Source organism: Silene latifolia, chromosome 3 (assembly GCF_048544455.1).
Source record: "Silene latifolia isolate original U9 population chromosome 3, ASM4854445v1, whole genome shotgun sequence".
Classification (NCBI taxonomy): domain Eukaryota; kingdom Viridiplantae; phylum Streptophyta; class Magnoliopsida; order Caryophyllales; family Caryophyllaceae; genus Silene; species Silene latifolia.
Window position 1 is genome coordinate 23,926,821 of NC_133528.1, and position 16,267 is coordinate 23,943,087.

General features: G+C 39.0%; 1 protein-coding gene and 1 long non-coding RNA gene across 3 annotated transcripts; one reads left to right on the forward strand and one right to left on the reverse strand.

Annotated features, from left to right (window-relative positions):
• The first annotated feature begins 315 nt into the window (after window positions 1-315).
• Window positions 316-9,579, forward strand: LOC141647397 (uncharacterized). 2 transcript variants are annotated; one of them, XR_012545734.1, is made up of 6 exons: window positions 317-596; window positions 775-838; window positions 5,791-5,853; window positions 7,101-7,140; window positions 8,919-9,023; window positions 9,342-9,579. It is a non-coding gene; the product is annotated as an uncharacterized LOC141647397 (long non-coding RNA). The 2 variants fall into 2 exon arrangements; XR_012545733.1 differs by lacking the exon at window positions 9,342-9,579 and having other exon boundaries at window positions 316-596; window positions 8,919-9,321.
• A 402-nt stretch (window positions 9,580-9,981) lies between these two features.
• On the reverse strand, window positions 9,982-15,695 carry LOC141647398 (thioredoxin domain-containing protein PLP3B-like). The gene is made up of 9 exons (XM_074455549.1): window positions 15,601-15,695; window positions 15,352-15,504; window positions 14,327-14,401; window positions 14,151-14,198; window positions 13,124-13,266; window positions 11,342-11,414; window positions 11,103-11,164; window positions 10,410-10,507; window positions 9,982-10,319 (listed from the first exon to the last, which is right to left on the reverse strand). Exons 2-9 carry the CDS (start codon window positions 15,433-15,435, stop codon window positions 10,222-10,224), a joined length of 681 nt encoding a protein of 226 aa, XP_074311650.1. The 5' UTR covers window positions 15,436-15,504; window positions 15,601-15,695; the 3' UTR covers window positions 9,982-10,221.
• Between the last annotated feature and the right edge of the window lie 572 nt (window positions 15,696-16,267).

The following is a 16,267-nucleotide window of genomic DNA, read 5'->3' on the forward strand; positions in this document are numbered from 1 at the left end:
CAAGTGACGAGAATTGAAACGGATTAAGATCATCGTTGGGAGGCGGATTTGTGAGATCATCTGATGGCCGGTCTGAGGAGGTCATCAAGACCGGCCGGTGGCGCAAGGGTTGCGGCGGTGAGGGTGGTGGCTGATGGGTGGTGGTTGGATGGTGGTAGTTAGGGTGAGGAAAGAGTAAATGAAGAAGGGAGAGAGAGGGGGAACAAAGAAGGGCAATAAAATGAAATCACTAAAATAAAAGGGGTATTATGGTCATTTACGTCTATAAATGAGTAAAACTCGTACATGGATGAGCACCAGCCTTTCTAAATCACACTACAATAGACGTACAAGTGGAAAAAAAAAGAAAAAAAATATTACCCTTCATCTTCCCAACCTAAGTTTATGAATGCCGTTATTGTATAGATTCACAGATCAATGCCAAATTCAATGACACAAATCAATAAATCAATGTTTATGAATGCCGTTTCTATTACTATCATAATCTTCATACGTTTCTCCAACCGACTATCAATGACAATCAATGTTTTGAATGAATGATTTGTTACAATTTTCCTATTTAACTCCGACGGTTGCTTCACTGATCTACGTCGCCGGTAAGTTCATCTTCCACTTTCAAACCTGCGTTTCTATTTGGTATTTGACTCCTATTGGCGCCACCGAAATGTATACGTTTTAAATTTATTTATAGTTTGTTTGTGTTCGGCTGAAGCTAAGACTTGATTCAGTCTGTTTATGTATATTTCGAGCTACGATTTAATCCAAATTTTGCAGGTTTTTGGCTCGACATACTAAAGCCTACGCTTCGCGGTACACAAATTCCTCCCGTATAATCACGGTAAGTGCCTGCTAAACGAGTAAATGAACAATCTGCCTCTTTCTCTTTGTTATTCCAAAATATATAGAACATACATATTAGGGTTAGGCTCACAGCCCAATACACAACATAGATACGGGCCTAGTACAGAAGACCCGTATTATAGTCCTATTACCCCCCCTCAAGTTGGAGCATATGGATTGAAAATGCCCAACTTGCGAACTAAAGACGTGAACTGAGAGACGCCGAGAGCTTTGGTAAGAACATCAGCTAGCTGAACAGTGGTCGACACATGTGACGGCGCTATGAGTCCTAGCTGAATAGCATCCCGAACGAAGTGACAGTCGATCTCAATATGCTTCGTACGTTCATGAAAAACCGGATTATGAGCTATGTGCAAAGCTGACTTACTATCACTGAAAATCTCAACAGGCTTGGTTTGCGACACTCCCAAGTCCCCTAGTAATCCCTTGAGCCACTTAACTTCACAAGTAATGGCACGAAGGGCACGATACTCCGCTTCAGCAGAGGACAAAGAGACGGTGGGCTGCTTTTTGGTCTTCCACGAGATGGGAGATGAACCCAAAAACATAAGCCATCCTGTTAGGGACCGACGAGACTCGGGACATTTAGCCCAGTCCGAGTCACACCATCCGGATAGCGTCAAAGGTGACCGAGCAGAAAGGAGGACACCCTGGCCGGGGGTGCCCTTTAAGTAACGGACGACACGGAGAGCCGCATTCCAATGGTCCTCCCGAGGAGCACTCATGAACTGAGACAAAAGATGAACGGAGTACGATAGGTCCGGTCGAGTGACAACAAGGTAAACTAACCTGCCTACTAATCGGCGATACGGCTCAGGATTAGCAAGGAATTTACTACTGCTGCAGCCCAGCTGATGATTTTGCTCAAGAGGAGTAGAGACAGGCTTGCAGCCCAGAAGACCCGCCTCGCGAAGAATGTCGAGGGTATATTTGCGTTGGCATAAGAAGATTCCATCGGTGTTACGGGCCACTTCGAGACCCAAAAAATACTTCAACTCACCTAAATCCTTCATATGGAAACATGTATGCAGATACTCTTTGAAGGAAACAAGGGCATTTAGATCATTCCCGGAGACAATGAAATCATCGACATAGACTAGAACATGAATTCGGACCGAGCCCTTCACAAACGTGAACAAAGAATAATCATAGTAGCTCTGGGAAAAACCATACCTCTTCAAGGCGGACCCAAGCTTGGAAAACCAACATCGAGGAGCCTGCTTGAGCCCGTACAAAGATTTCTTCAACCGACAAACAAGGCCAGGCACCGGAGAGTGAAACCCCGGAGGCAACCGCATATACACTTCCTCCTCCAAATCACCATGGAGAAAGGCATTGTGGACATCCATCTGATGCAAATGCCACTTGTTCGCAGCTGCCACGGTTAGAAATGCCCGAACAGTAGTCATTTTAGCGACCGGAGCAAACGTCTCATCGTAGTCCACTCCTTCGGTTTGGTGATTACCAAACACAACCAAACGAGCCTTAAATCTCTCTATAGTAGAATCGGACTTGTACTTAATTTTGTATAGCCACTTGCTTCCGAGAGCCTTCTTACCGGGAGGAAGCGGTGCGATACCCATGTCTTATTGTCAACCGAGCCTTCATTTCGGTTTCCATAGCCGTGCGCCAGGCTGCACTCTGAGCTGCTTCTTTGTAAGTACGAGGTTCGGTGTGGGTCATTAAGGCTGCCAAGTAAGAACAATGCGGAGACGAAAATTTCTTACACGATAAATAATTAGCTAGGGGATACGGAGTACCTGAGGTTGGCGATGACACGCGGAGAAGAGCAGCACTAGATGGACTACTATCAGGATCATCATCACTGTCGAAATTAAGGACAAAATCACGGAGATTCGTTGAGGGGATCTTACTTCGATGACCACGACCCCGGGGGGGCGATCGGTGGTGAGTCATCCTTTGGTGGGTCCAGCCGGACCAGACGAGGGTGTCCCACCAGTGGTGGACGGAGTAACTGGGGGCGTGTCCTCATGGCCATCGACATTGGGTGTAGGGTCCGGAGGTGTGTACTCATTTTCCCAATTAATAACCAAGTCAGGTGCATTATTTTCATGTGAATTATCACTTGCAGGGACCACACGTGAGGATGGAGCAATGAAAGGGAATTGTTCTTCATAAAACTTTACATCACGTGAAACGAAAAATTCTTGACGGTCGAGATCGTATAAGTACCAACCTTTCTGTCCAGACGGATACCCCATAAATACACATTTCCGGCTTCGACTAGCAAATTTATCACCCTTTGATTTTTGATTATGAGCAAAACATAAGGAGCCAAAGACCCGTAAAATGTCAAAATTTGGAGGTGTCTTAAATATAAGCTCATATGGTGTCACATTATTTAGTAACCGGGAAGGTGTTCGATTGATAACAAACGCAGCAGCAAGAGCACATTCCCCCCAAAAACGAATAGGAATACCACCCTGAAATCGCAAGGCTCGAGCGACATTTAATATATGTTGGTGTTTTCGCTCCACTCTCCCATTTTGTTGAGGGGTACCCACACATGACGACTGAAACAAAATTCCTTGAGCGGAAAAGAATGGTTTTAATGTATGAAATTCAGTACCGTTGTCACTCCTCACAATTTTTATGTCAGCGGAAAATTGTCTTTTAATCATGGCAATAAATAAGAGGAATTTATTAGTGACGCGGTTTTGCATTTAATAAATAAATCCATACTCCCCGTGAAAAATCATCAACCAATGTCAAAAAATATCGTGTCTCGGTCGTCGAAGGAACATCGTAAGGTCCCCATAAATCGCAATGAATTAATTCAAAAGCATTCAAACTTTTATTATCGCTTAAAGGAAAGCGCGCTACGAATATGTTTGGCTCGATGACAAACCTCACATGGTTGTGACAAAGAATGTTTGCTATTACGTAAAAAAGGGAGCAATTTAACAATTTGCTCGGATGGATGACCCAACCTATTATGCCAGAGCTCGAAGACAGCCGACCCCGATGTTACCGAATGCAACTCCTCCGATTTTTGACAGAGATAGTAGAGTCCATCTAGCCTTTCACCCGTGCCAATCGCCTCCCTCGTATCCCGGTCCTGTATGATGCAAGAATTAGCATTAGTAATAAACTCACAATGCAACATCATCACCGAGCCGAGATCTTTGAAATTAAGTTACAAGTTAATTGAGGCACATATAAAACCGGATCGAGCGAGATAGTCGGAGTGACATCCACACGACCCACAAGAGAAGCATGGATTTTCGAGCCATCAGGTAAGCCCACAACACGATTCGATACATTTCGAACATCACTGAGCAGCATGTAATTACCAGTTACGTGATGAGAACATCCCGTATCAATTAACCACTTACCGGAATGATCATGGGAAGGCGTACCATATACCGTTACAGATGACGCGGAGGACGTGGATGCAACTTGAGAAGCATTCACAGTAGATGTCGAAGGGGTGGTTTGAACATGATTACTAGCATCAGACTGTAACCCCTCCCCACGGCTGCCACCTTCTTGCTGCGAGCGAGAATTATAGCCATTGCCACGCCCTCCACCACGGCCACGCGTAGATGACCCACGGCCAGCTCCACGCCTCTGGTTTTTCAAATCATAATACCAATCAGGTACTTCTCCAGTTAGATCGAAACACATGCTGCGGTCATGCCCGTTACGTTTGCAATGATTGCAATACAGGGATTGACGTTCAGTTCGAGACATTTGAGACGGGGGTTTATTAGGAATAGAACTCTGTGAGCGAACATTGAAGCTTGCAATTTCAGTCGGAGCTTCGTGGGTTTGAGCGAGACCCCGCACACGCTCCTCTTGACACACCATGTTGTAAGCCCGTGCCACTGTCGGCAGCGGGGTTTGCGCTAAAATTACTGACCTTAGAGACGCATACTGTGTCGCATGAAGGCCCAACAGAAACTGATGCAAACGATCGGATTCGCGACGTTCCACATGTTGCTTGGCACTGGTACAGGCCGAGCAGCATTTACACTCGATGATGGGTTGATGCTTGTCAAGGTCGTCCCACAATTGGCACAATTTTCCGTAGTAGACCGTGATGAGACATCCTTCTGGACCGTTGACAATCTCGAAGACCCGCTTCGAATTTGATGGATGCGAGACCCATCGACAACACCAAAGCGCTCGTGTAGAGCATCCCATAAACTCTTAGCGTTTTCGAACTTCGGAAGCAAGGCACGTACCTCGGTGGAGATGGTGCGAGACAGCCACGCGACAAGCATAGAGTGTATAGTCTCCCAATCATCATCCGTACACGGAGGTTTTGGTTCGTTAATGACACCATTAACAAAAACATACTTTCGGCGCGATTTGAGCGCAACTCGGTTTCGTGTGCCCATTCTTGAAATTATCAAGAGTAAGACGTATGTGGGTGATGGAATCACCAGGTTTATCTTGAGGACCAAGGTAATACGGAGAGGAGGGGTCGATTTTTGACCCGGAGCCATCACCGTTCGTCATGGTGACGGCTAGGGTTTGTATTTTTATGATTTTAATTTTGATGTAGGTAACTCTGATACCATGCTAAACGAGTAAATGAACAATCTGCCTCTTTCTCTTTGTTATTCCAAAATATATAGAACATACATATTAGGGTTAGGCTCACAGCCCAATACACAACATAGATACGGGCCTAGTACAGAAGACCCGTATTATAGTCCTATTAGTGCCGGAACTGCAATTTCGACTACCAAAACTTAAACTGGATTGTTGTTGGGCTCTATGCCGGTATCTTCATCTTCCATCTTCAAACCTCCCCTTCTATTAGCTTTATTGTTTCTATTGGACTCTACGTTGCCGGAACGTACGAGTTTTAAATTATTATATACTCCGTAGTTTGTGTTGGTAAAGCTAATAATATCATTTGTTTCTGTTATGATTTACGATTTAATATGAGTATTGCAGATCCGGGTTTGATTTATTGAATAGTACGTTTCGCAGTCTACGAATGGTTCCCGTATAATCATGGTAAGTATCCTGAACCTATAAGTTTTCCGTACTAAAAAACTACCATCCCCAAACCAGATGTATGTGTTTGAAATTTGGTATAAAAGGATTTTCAAAGTTGTCGTTAGTACTGAGGTGTTCGAATCAAGTTGATGAGATGCCCCGATTGAATTTATTTGCCAATTTAGCTGATGGCGACTACATTCTGTAGTTCGCTGATTATCGAGAGACGTATTTAAATGATCATAAGTTGGTGATCATTTGTCTCGCTCTCTAGAACACTACCTTCCAAAATGTCCGTATCCCATCTACCATTTAATTTCCTGTACAATTCCACCCTCCGTAAAGTAGGGGCATTTTTTAGCGCCAACTTCTTTTACTTAGCTTGGTTCATTTACATGTTTCTTCATTTCTCAAATTTAGTCTAAACTTAGAGTGGAATACTCATTTTGCAATTTCCATCTAAGACTAATATTCATATTCATGATTGAATAAAAGGAGTCCTTAAAGATCAAAGGAGAGGAGGATATTAAGAACGAAGGTGGAAATAATTGGTTAGGAATTGAACTAAGATAGGCTTTGGTCCCTAATACACCTATGTAAAGTGTTTGTATACATTATAAGCTTATTACTTAGATTTAGTTGTAGCATTGGCTAATGCTTTAGTTACCTTTGAATATGCCTCGTATAATATGACTGTTCGTTGTTGATTGTGATGACTGAACTTTTACCTACTGTTGTACAAAATTGGTTCTTTAGCTTGCCCTTCCAACTTGAAATCCACTTCTATATAAAAGGTTAACGCAATAATATTGATATGCGCAAATGTCGTTTAAGTTGTTGTCAAGTATTCTGTAAATTAACTCTATTATTAATCTCTTTCTACCTGTTCCTCTCCTTTTAATTCATCTTCTCCTCATACGCCCTTCTCTCAAGTTATTTAACTCTCGATGATAAATTGCCGATCTCGCAAACTAGCTATCCAGATATTTTGCGCTCTTCTAAAAATAATAAATTTCAATAGTCGATGTTCTTATGCGGGTACCCAATGCGGTAATCTTTTCATCACTTATAGACTAGAATCAAATTTTCCGTTTTTACTTTGTAGCGTTTTTCCTTCGCATGTCTTGCAATTTATTTGAATTTAACTTTGGATAGTAGTTGTGTTTTTATTTCAAACTGATTTTGTGAGAATGATACTGTATTCAGATTGGTATCCATATTATTTTCGCATTGAGATCTAATTAATTTTGTTCCTGTTTTTATAGGGCTGGGAGAGTATGGATGATAGCCTATTCCGGTAAATTTGTAAGTTCCTTAAGTATTCCATAGATAGGTTCAATTTTGTGAACATTAACTTTGTATTGTGATTTACCCATTGAGATTGAATATTAAGTGAATTTACTGGTTGTGAATTTTGTTGTTCATTAATTCACGAAGCATAATCTTATCAATTGGTCAAGCGTCATGGTTACTCTCTCAAGGATTAGATATTATTTGGCGTAGGCATAACGTTTCTGTTTTAAGTTTGGGTTGGGCGGGATGGGAGGAACTTGGAGGGAAGAGAAATTCTTTGTTTGGTAGCAGAATGAAGGTATAGGGATATTTGGAAAGGAGGTGAGGGGAAGGAAATGGGAACCCTCTAATTCTCTTTTACAAGTCAAATTATTTCCCTCCAACAAAAGAAAGATTTTGAGGGAAAATAACCTCTTCCATTCTCTCTTATTTTCCCTCCTATTTTGTTTGGTATCCAAACAAGACCTTAGACTTGGGCAGATTAGATTAGTTGTCGCTCGAGAGGCATGTTATGAGAAGGTTTAATAACTAATTATTCTACTAATACGCAATTTAATTTTGGATGACTAAATTATATTCTTTCATGGTGAAGAACAATCATGATTGTGTGCGGGTGTTTTTACGCTTTAATGGGTTGTCTAAGTTCTTCCTTTCATGTTGTGTATGAAGTGGCTATGATTTTGTTCTTCAATGATTACATAGAGTCGTAAATTATTAGATGTTGAAGTTATATTTGAACTAAAATGATGGTAGAGATACATACAAGCGATACATCCTTGTATATTGTGCTCAGTTGACACAATTGTTTACTTTAGGTACCAAGGTATTTGTTGAGAAGTTTTTACCATAGTTCATTCATTTTGGGTGGTTAACACTATCTGACTATCAGTATATACTGCGATGAATTCTTCCTTTTAATTTTTAGTTTTGCTAATAGACTTTAATGTTTATGATCTATGGTCGTTTTGTATAACTTAAATCTTTGCTACTAGCAGCCAAAAGTCTTTGAGACTTAGGCACTCTGTTTAGTAATCTTGGGGTTTTTGTGTACCCAGGCTGCTTGAACTTCCCTTAAAATTGCAAATATTTCTTGGGTTGTTTTCACTCAAATTCACAATTTCCTTCAAATCATTTACTCCCTCCGTCCCGGTCAATTGTTGTCCTTTGGTTTTGGCACAAAGACCAAGGAAAGAGAAATTGGCCAATTACCAAATGACAAGTGGAAGAAATTGAGGGTGAATGATCAAATTGTTCATCAAATTCATTCTTAAAATAGAAAGGACAACAACTCTCTGAGACACCCTAATATATAAAAGGACAACAAATGACCGGGACAGAGGGAATATTAATTTTCATGTCGCTTTCTTTGCTAATGTACACATCCCGGCCATTATTAAACCAGTTCTACCTCACAAATTTACCAGTGATAACAAGTCTTATTGGTTGGTAAATTGTCCTCCCATATCCACCATTTGGTGAGTGTCACCAACTTGGTACTACAGGAAGTTTGTACAAGTTTGTCATTGATAATAAGACACTTCTAATTCATTCAATTTGGTGCTCTAGGCTTAGAAGGACAGCAAGAATGAATCATAGATGTTGCTTGAGAATTGTTTGGGAATGTATAAGCAGTCTCTTGAAGCTTGCTTCCTAACCTGATTTTCTACCTTCGTACTTGAATATTTATTTCTCAACATTTTTAACTAATTGATGAAATAAGAAATCATTGATATTGAGAATTTCAATGGACTACCTTGGTTAGTCTGCACTAAATTTGTTTGTTTTTGTAGGCATCAAGAATTTCAAAAGACAACATAGAAGCAGCGACTAATGAAGCAAAACAAATTCAGAGTTAAAGTCAGAGTGTTCATTGACTTTTAACGTTTAACTCTAAGGTTCTACTCCATATTGAGAAATCAGTCTTGGCTTTTATTGTAAATTTGTATTATGCTTGATTGGTCGATATCCAACATCTTAAAATCAATTAAGAGTTGGTCAATAGATTTGACACATGAAATCTTTAATTTGGAGACTCTTATTTGGAAGGCCTTTAGTTATTTTCAGTGGTCAAGGTGACAACGCAACAGTTAATGTCAAGTTGACCTCAAAAGCATTATCACAAAGAAAATTTGTTAAAAGAGCTTGTAGTTTGTACTATTACCAATCGATGATGACCGACCTTTGTTGATCTAATCTATTTTTTTTTTGACCAGGCTTATCTTTAACCGACAGAAACCTTACATAGGAATCTGGTGGAACATGATTTTATGGTCTTTATGGTGCGAATATGAATGTGCTAACATATTAATGTAAAGTGAAAGATATAAGTGGAAGAATGTTTATGGAGCTTGCTAATTTGGGATCAAAAGTTAACCCTCATTAAATAGTTGCATAAGAGTTTGTATCGTTTTTTTATTGAAAGATATCTAATGGAAAAAGATTGTTTATTGAGTTGCTGCTCTCTTTACCCCAAATAAACAAAACAAAGACGTAATGACGACAATTTTCTAAACAACATTGTGCATAGTCGTCAAACATACGACGACACATAAACGCCCCGTGAATTTTATGGGCACAAGAACTAGTTATAAATATTCACTCATATGATAGACTATTAACGTTATACTACTTACCATTTACCAAGTATGTTCTATAATCTATATACATATCTATTCAAGGTATTTGTAAAATCTTATGGTACTTGATTCGAACACAAAACGATCCACCCTGCTCCTTTTCATTCAAACTATTAGTTCCAATTTTGAGTTATCGACCCATTCAAATTAAAGTGAACGGTTGTGTTGTCTTTATACCTTGCATGTAGCAAGTATATGCCCTGCGCTAATCACACCATTTTAAGAAGCAAAAGCTCTATATTTATAGTACTACATTACACAAAAATACAGTCAAAAAATTCTAAGTAACCAAAAGCCGAAAGTGTGTAAAACTATTAGTACAAGAGTCGAGACACGTGACATAACACCGGAGTTGAACTTGAAAGTTTAAAAAAAAATCTTAAAAACTAAGAAAAATAAACCCCTAAAAACTAAGGAAAAATAATACGGAATAGTTCACAAATCCATTACATTTCTCTTAATCGGAATCAGAGTCAGAATAAGCAGATGATCTGACAGACCTACGTATGCTCTCCGCATCCTCATCTTCATCCTTTTTCTTCTTACTGAGTATACCTGTACGCAACTAGTCAGGATAACGAACAACAATGCTGACACCTCAATGTCAAATACAGATTGCAAATTTAACAATCATGATGCTGGTACCTTTCTTGATCAATAGATTTTCAAGCGCTATTGTAGAGAAATCATCTTTTGCACCCAGATCTTCAAACCCCACTAGCCTATCGCTCGCAATTCCTTTCCTGGAATTGGTATGAATAATAAATAATGTCAATTAACACAGGAATTCTCATAAACTACATATTTTTACTTAACGATAGATACTGAACATGTTGACGGGTTCAAAGCAAAATCTAGCGAGGACTAGATTAAACAGCAACTCTTATGGTAGCACAAATCTTACAGCAGCATACGTGATGACATTTAATGTAAAGCCTTCTACACCACCACCACGGCACCGTGACAACAACAAATACAACATTAACCCTATGTTTCAAAGCTTCCCATCCTACGACATGGTAAGGAGATCGATCAGATGTACGTGTCCATAGAGTTGTGATAAAAACAGAAAGGTAACCCGAATGACTCATAATTATAATTGCATTGAGAATTGCACCGACCAACTACTGTTTCACAACATCTGGATTTATTCGAGTTCTAACATTAGGGTTGTATTGCAAAAATGTATAGAACCACATGTCAGCTAAGCTAGCAAGTCCTTGAGAGTTGGCACTCGTGATCTGGGATCAAAACCCTTTAGCATCAAAATTTTTAATTGCAGCTCCCTTTACACCAGAAAAAATATGATATAGATAGAAGGATCCATCAAACACCAACCTGAACAGAATTACGCATGGCAGGGTTTTAATTCCAAGCTTGTTTACAAAGAAAGGTGCATTCTGCATCAAAGTAAAATGTTAAGGCTATAAATTCATTGAATTCAAATATCATATCCCTTACAAAAGAAATTAAGAGTTATATAGCTCGGAAATTTTCAAAGCTACAATCCGGAATTAAGGGAACTACTAAAGACTGTACTGTAACTAATATTGCAAGGGGGTACTAAAATAACTAACCTCTGCATCCACTTTAATAAACTTGGTTTCGACATGCTTTGGTGCAAGTGTCTTCAAATGTTTATCCATTATCCTACAACAGAGTTTACAAAATGACTTATCAAATAAAAATAATAATGCGCTAACAAGTATACCGCTCTGAAAATATAACAATGTTAAGCAGGCTGAATGAATCTTAATTGACACAATTGGATGCTGGAAAAAACGTTAAACTTATTATACTGCTCCATGGATCAAAAAACAGATGCAGCTCAGAGCCACCAATTTGACGGTTTGACCATGGCCTAATGGTATATTAAAATGTCCATGTCAAACATCATATACATGCTTAAACAATGATGCTACCTTTCTGAAATCCTAAGACGTTCAATCTAGGAAAACATACAAGTACTTGAGCACTACACGCAGGGGCGGAGCTAGGAATTGATTTTATGTAGGGCTATTTTTTTTTTCAAGCCACGTTTATATTTGTAACATAAAAAGTGAGAATACAACATATAGTGAGTTTAAAAGAGGATCTAACTAAAACAATTTATTTTAATTTGCACATTTAATATAGATATTTATGTTATCCGAGTTACCAGAATGTAATCTATTATCATGTTCAAATCCATTATGTAGTACAGAGTATTATTCAAATTACCTCGAAAATGATCTCAATTTTTTGAAATTTTTTGTCTATCTATAAGTCTACAATTCAAAGAATTTTGAGCTCAATAAAACATACTCCGTAGAATACTTTTGATGGAGTATTTAGTTCATTTAACATGGAACATGACATACTAATTTCAAAGAAATTAACACTAACATTCCCAAGTATTATGTCATTACTAGCAAAATATTAACATAGAATATGACATCTAATTTCAAAAAATAAACATTGACATTACTAGCAAAATATTATCATTCCCAAGTAATGTAATGATCCAACAAAATGATGACATTATTAAATTAATTAAATGCGAACTTGTATGAATGTAAACAAAAATAATACAAAATTCACTTGATAGAAGCTTCGATCCTAGGCCATTTTGTACTTCAAGACTCTTAAAAAGATTCCTTTAACCAATTATGCTCTACTAGATTGTTGTTTTCTTAGAAACTTAAAATTATTTATCAGAAAATCGTATTGGGCTATAGCCCATACAGCCCACTGAGTGTATCCGCCCCTGACTACACGTCTACACATAAGAAGCTGCAAGTAAAAGACAGAAGACCAACCTAGGAAAATAGGCATGGGAAACTATAACTTTGTCATATATCCTTAATTTGAGAAGGGCGGAGGTGCACTGAGGTGATGGGATCCCAAGGCGACGAGGCGAAGGCGCACGCCATATACAAGCCACACAAATTTTCAAACGAACATGTATACATGAAAATAATTCTTTGTGTAACACAATAGTCTCTCTTTTTTTTTTTTTTTTAAAGAGGGCTAACATGTAATTGAGTGAAAACTAAGATAAGAGGGGAGAAGAATAAAATACAGAATTAGGAAAAAAGTATGGTATTGCGTTACTTCATAGTAACGCGCCTCGAGGGTGCCTGGGTGTGCCTCACTAATTGCGCCTTGTGCACATTGAGTGCACCTCATGCACCTTGGGTGTATCTCATGCCCCTCAGTGCAACTAGTGCCTAAGCGCGCCTCTGGCACAGTTATTTAAACTAAGAATATATCATTGAATCAAGCCAAAAGAGATCCCATTAGGCAACTAACTTCATATGATACGAAAACAAAAATGTCAAAATTTGAATGCAATATAGAATATTAGGTTAACAAATTACTTGCAACGATAAAATCCATGATGGTAGAAATGGCAGATCACTAGTTCACTGCTGGTGACTTCACCCAAGAATTCTCCTTCAGTTACATCCCTATATTCTCCATGGCCCTTTTTCTTTTGCTCTTGCCGCTTCTCGACTTCTTTCTAATCAAATAAATTGACAAATTCTATAAACAGATTACCTCATATAAGTCTACTCAGCAGTTTACATTAAAAAAAAAACACCCAATAGTTCCCACGCCCCACTATCCCCTTCCCCAACCACCAGGGGCTAGTCATCAGTCCCGTTCTCCAGTCCCCCAACATCCCCCCGGGTTCAACATTCCGCTCACTGGCGACTCTGACGACGTGGTCCTACGCTCCCATTCTAGATCCTAGCTACCAATCTACATCCCCAGCCACCACCCACCACTACCCTACATCCACCCTCAGGTCACCAACTCACCATTGAGCATCCAACCCCATCACCCCGACGAAGACCGTGTCCAACGGCCACCACAATCCTTTGTAAACATATATCCCAAAAAGGGTTTCACCATTCGCTTTTAGAGTGTCTTTTGGTTCAGAGTCCCGCGGAAGCTGACAGAATCACAAGAAAAGGGTTTAGAGTTCGATTTTCCGGCACGGAAAATCAAACCCAACCCTTTTACAGGAAAGATTTAATAATATAGGGGTTATGGAGGGGGTGGTTGTTGAGTATGTGGTGGTAGGGGAGGTTGTCGGTAACCGGCAAGCATGGTGTTGGGGTGACGGTGATCACCGGTGGTGGTCACTGGTCAGTGCTGGTGATCTGTTGGTGTGGGGTATAAATAAAACAAGGGAGGCAGATGGATTATTATGCTGAGTTAGTATTATAGATGATGTCTCAATGTCTCATCCTATGACGCAGCCTTATCCTAGGGCCTAGAAGTACTCAAAGAAATTAGGTGGAGGGGGACACTTTCAAGGTTTTAAGACAGCACCATGGTAAAACAATACACAACATCAGCATTCCAAAAGATGATAATGAAAGACCGAAAAATGTAAACCTTCAGGGCTGCAATTCTCTCTGCATGTAGTTTCTCTAGCTCTGGATCCTGTCAATACAAAGAAAGAAACAAGCCCAGCTAAGAAAAAGACTCCTTCCTTAGTCCTTCCGATTAATATTATCACCATCTGATAACATAAGAAGCATTAAATAAAGCAGGCGTTTTGTGAGACATACATCCATTAACTCATCCAGATCAACCTCGTCATAAGCTACCTTTGATGCCTGCGCCTTATCTTTAGCTACCATCTCCTACAATATTTTCAATGTAAAGTCTCAACTATTGTGCAAAATGATAATCTCGATACAAAAAGGTAAATATAGGAACCAAAAACTGAACATTTTTTATGCGACACAAAAAAAAAAAGCCGGAAAGGCCACCTGTTGTTAACTATCAGACATCTCGTGGCATAAATCTAACTTTGCAGAAGGATTTTCATATTTCATCCCTTAGTGAAACACCAATCCTATATTCCTACCATATCACATACTTCAAATTTCTGCCAGCTGCTAAAAGTTACAAATTTGCCCTACTAAATGACTAATATCAATAGAACTATAGAAATACCAATTTTTGAGACTAAACAACAGCTTAAGAACCCAAAAGCAAGTGAAGATTCATTTTTCAGCCTTAAAAACATTCACACCCTTTTAGAATGACAGCTTGCCAACCAAAGATTCGCCATAAAGGCATAAAGTTATCACAAAACTTGGGAACCTAAGCAGATAGCCAGGGGCAGGATACATCTACCAGTACAGAAATGCTCAGGGAACACTACCCACTAGGCCGCTACCCCAAAGGCTTCCGTCTATGACAGAGTAAGGGGGTCGAATGTACACAGAAGAGGTTGTTTCCAACCCATGATGAAAATTCCATCGAGAATTACATTAACCAAGTATTACTTTACAAAATAACAATTTCCCTTAATTCAACCCACCATCATAAATAGTGAATCTTTGGTTCCACTGAAACAAGAAACAATCGAAATGGTCATACCAAAATTAATCAAAATCATCTACACCAACATTGTACTCCCACCGTCTCAATCATTTGTTTACCTTTGATTTAAACACCCGTCACAGAGAATGTAAAAGGTACACAAATGATTGGGATGGAAGGAGTAGTATCAATTTCCGAAAACGATAATTCAATCATACATCAATAAAATCAATGAATGGGTTGAGAGATAGATAAATTCAACCTTCTGAAGATCACGGGCAGCAGCAGCCATGACATTCCCATAAGCTAAATTTGTAAGGGTAGACTTAACAGCATCTGGGTCCATTTTCACACCTCTTTCTTCTCAAACTTAGATCAAGATTGTCTCTTTTGAAATGGGATTCAATTATAGATCCTAAAATTGATCAAAGATGCAATTTTTATTCATTAATTAATAACATAATTTAAACCAGAGTTCAGAAGAGCAAGGAAAATGAGGAAAGTTTAGTACCTGAGTGAAATCGCACTTCTGCAAATTAGCTTGAATTTGGTTTAGGGTGAGATTATCACTAGACTCTCCCAAGTCTCACTTTTATTATTTCTTTAGAGCATCCGCAAAGTTGTAGAATTATTAGAGGAGGTTCCCAAAAAAATGTAAGGGTAAATTGTGTTCTTTTTGGGGAGGTTCCCAAATTTTTATAAGTAAATGGGAACCTCATTGTTGCATAAATGTAGTTATAGATTGGGGAGGGTAGATGGAAAAATTAGTGGAAAATGAGGTGGACGAATAAGAAAAAGAGAGATAAAATATGGGGAACCCCATTGTTGCGGATGCTCTTATTGTTCAGACTCACCTCAGACTTTATGCATTATCCGTCAGACTCACCTCAACTACTTTTTCACTCCACTTTATTTTTTTAACAAAAAGAAAGAACACATGTTGTTCACTCATTGGATAATTTTTCAAAGGTGGGATAAGACTCACCCAAAGTCAAGTTAAGTCTTGTATTTCTAAAACTCAACTTAAGACTTTGTAAAGACTAGGGTAGATTATTGATAGTCTTGAGTTAGTCTTGTCTCAAGACTTACCAAAGTCTTGTCTAAAGACTACCAATAATCTTATCCTTACAGAACTATAGCTATTCAACACTAATAATTTGTTTTTTTTTTGGGTTATT

Bases quoted from the DNA above. Each gene is read 5' to 3' on its own strand.
- LOC141647398 (XM_074455549.1), bottom strand. From the start codon at position 15,435: ATGGACCCAGATGCTGTTAAGTCTACCCTTACAAATTTAGCTTATGGG. The intron at 11,415-13,123 runs GTAATTTGTTAA...ACTCTGTTGTAG, and splicing joins CATGGATTTTATCGTTGCAA to GATAATGGATAAACATTTGA. The intron at 11,165-11,341 runs GTTAGTTATTTT...ACTTTGATGCAG, and splicing joins TTATTAAAGTGGATGCAGAG to AATGCACCTTTCTTTGTAAA.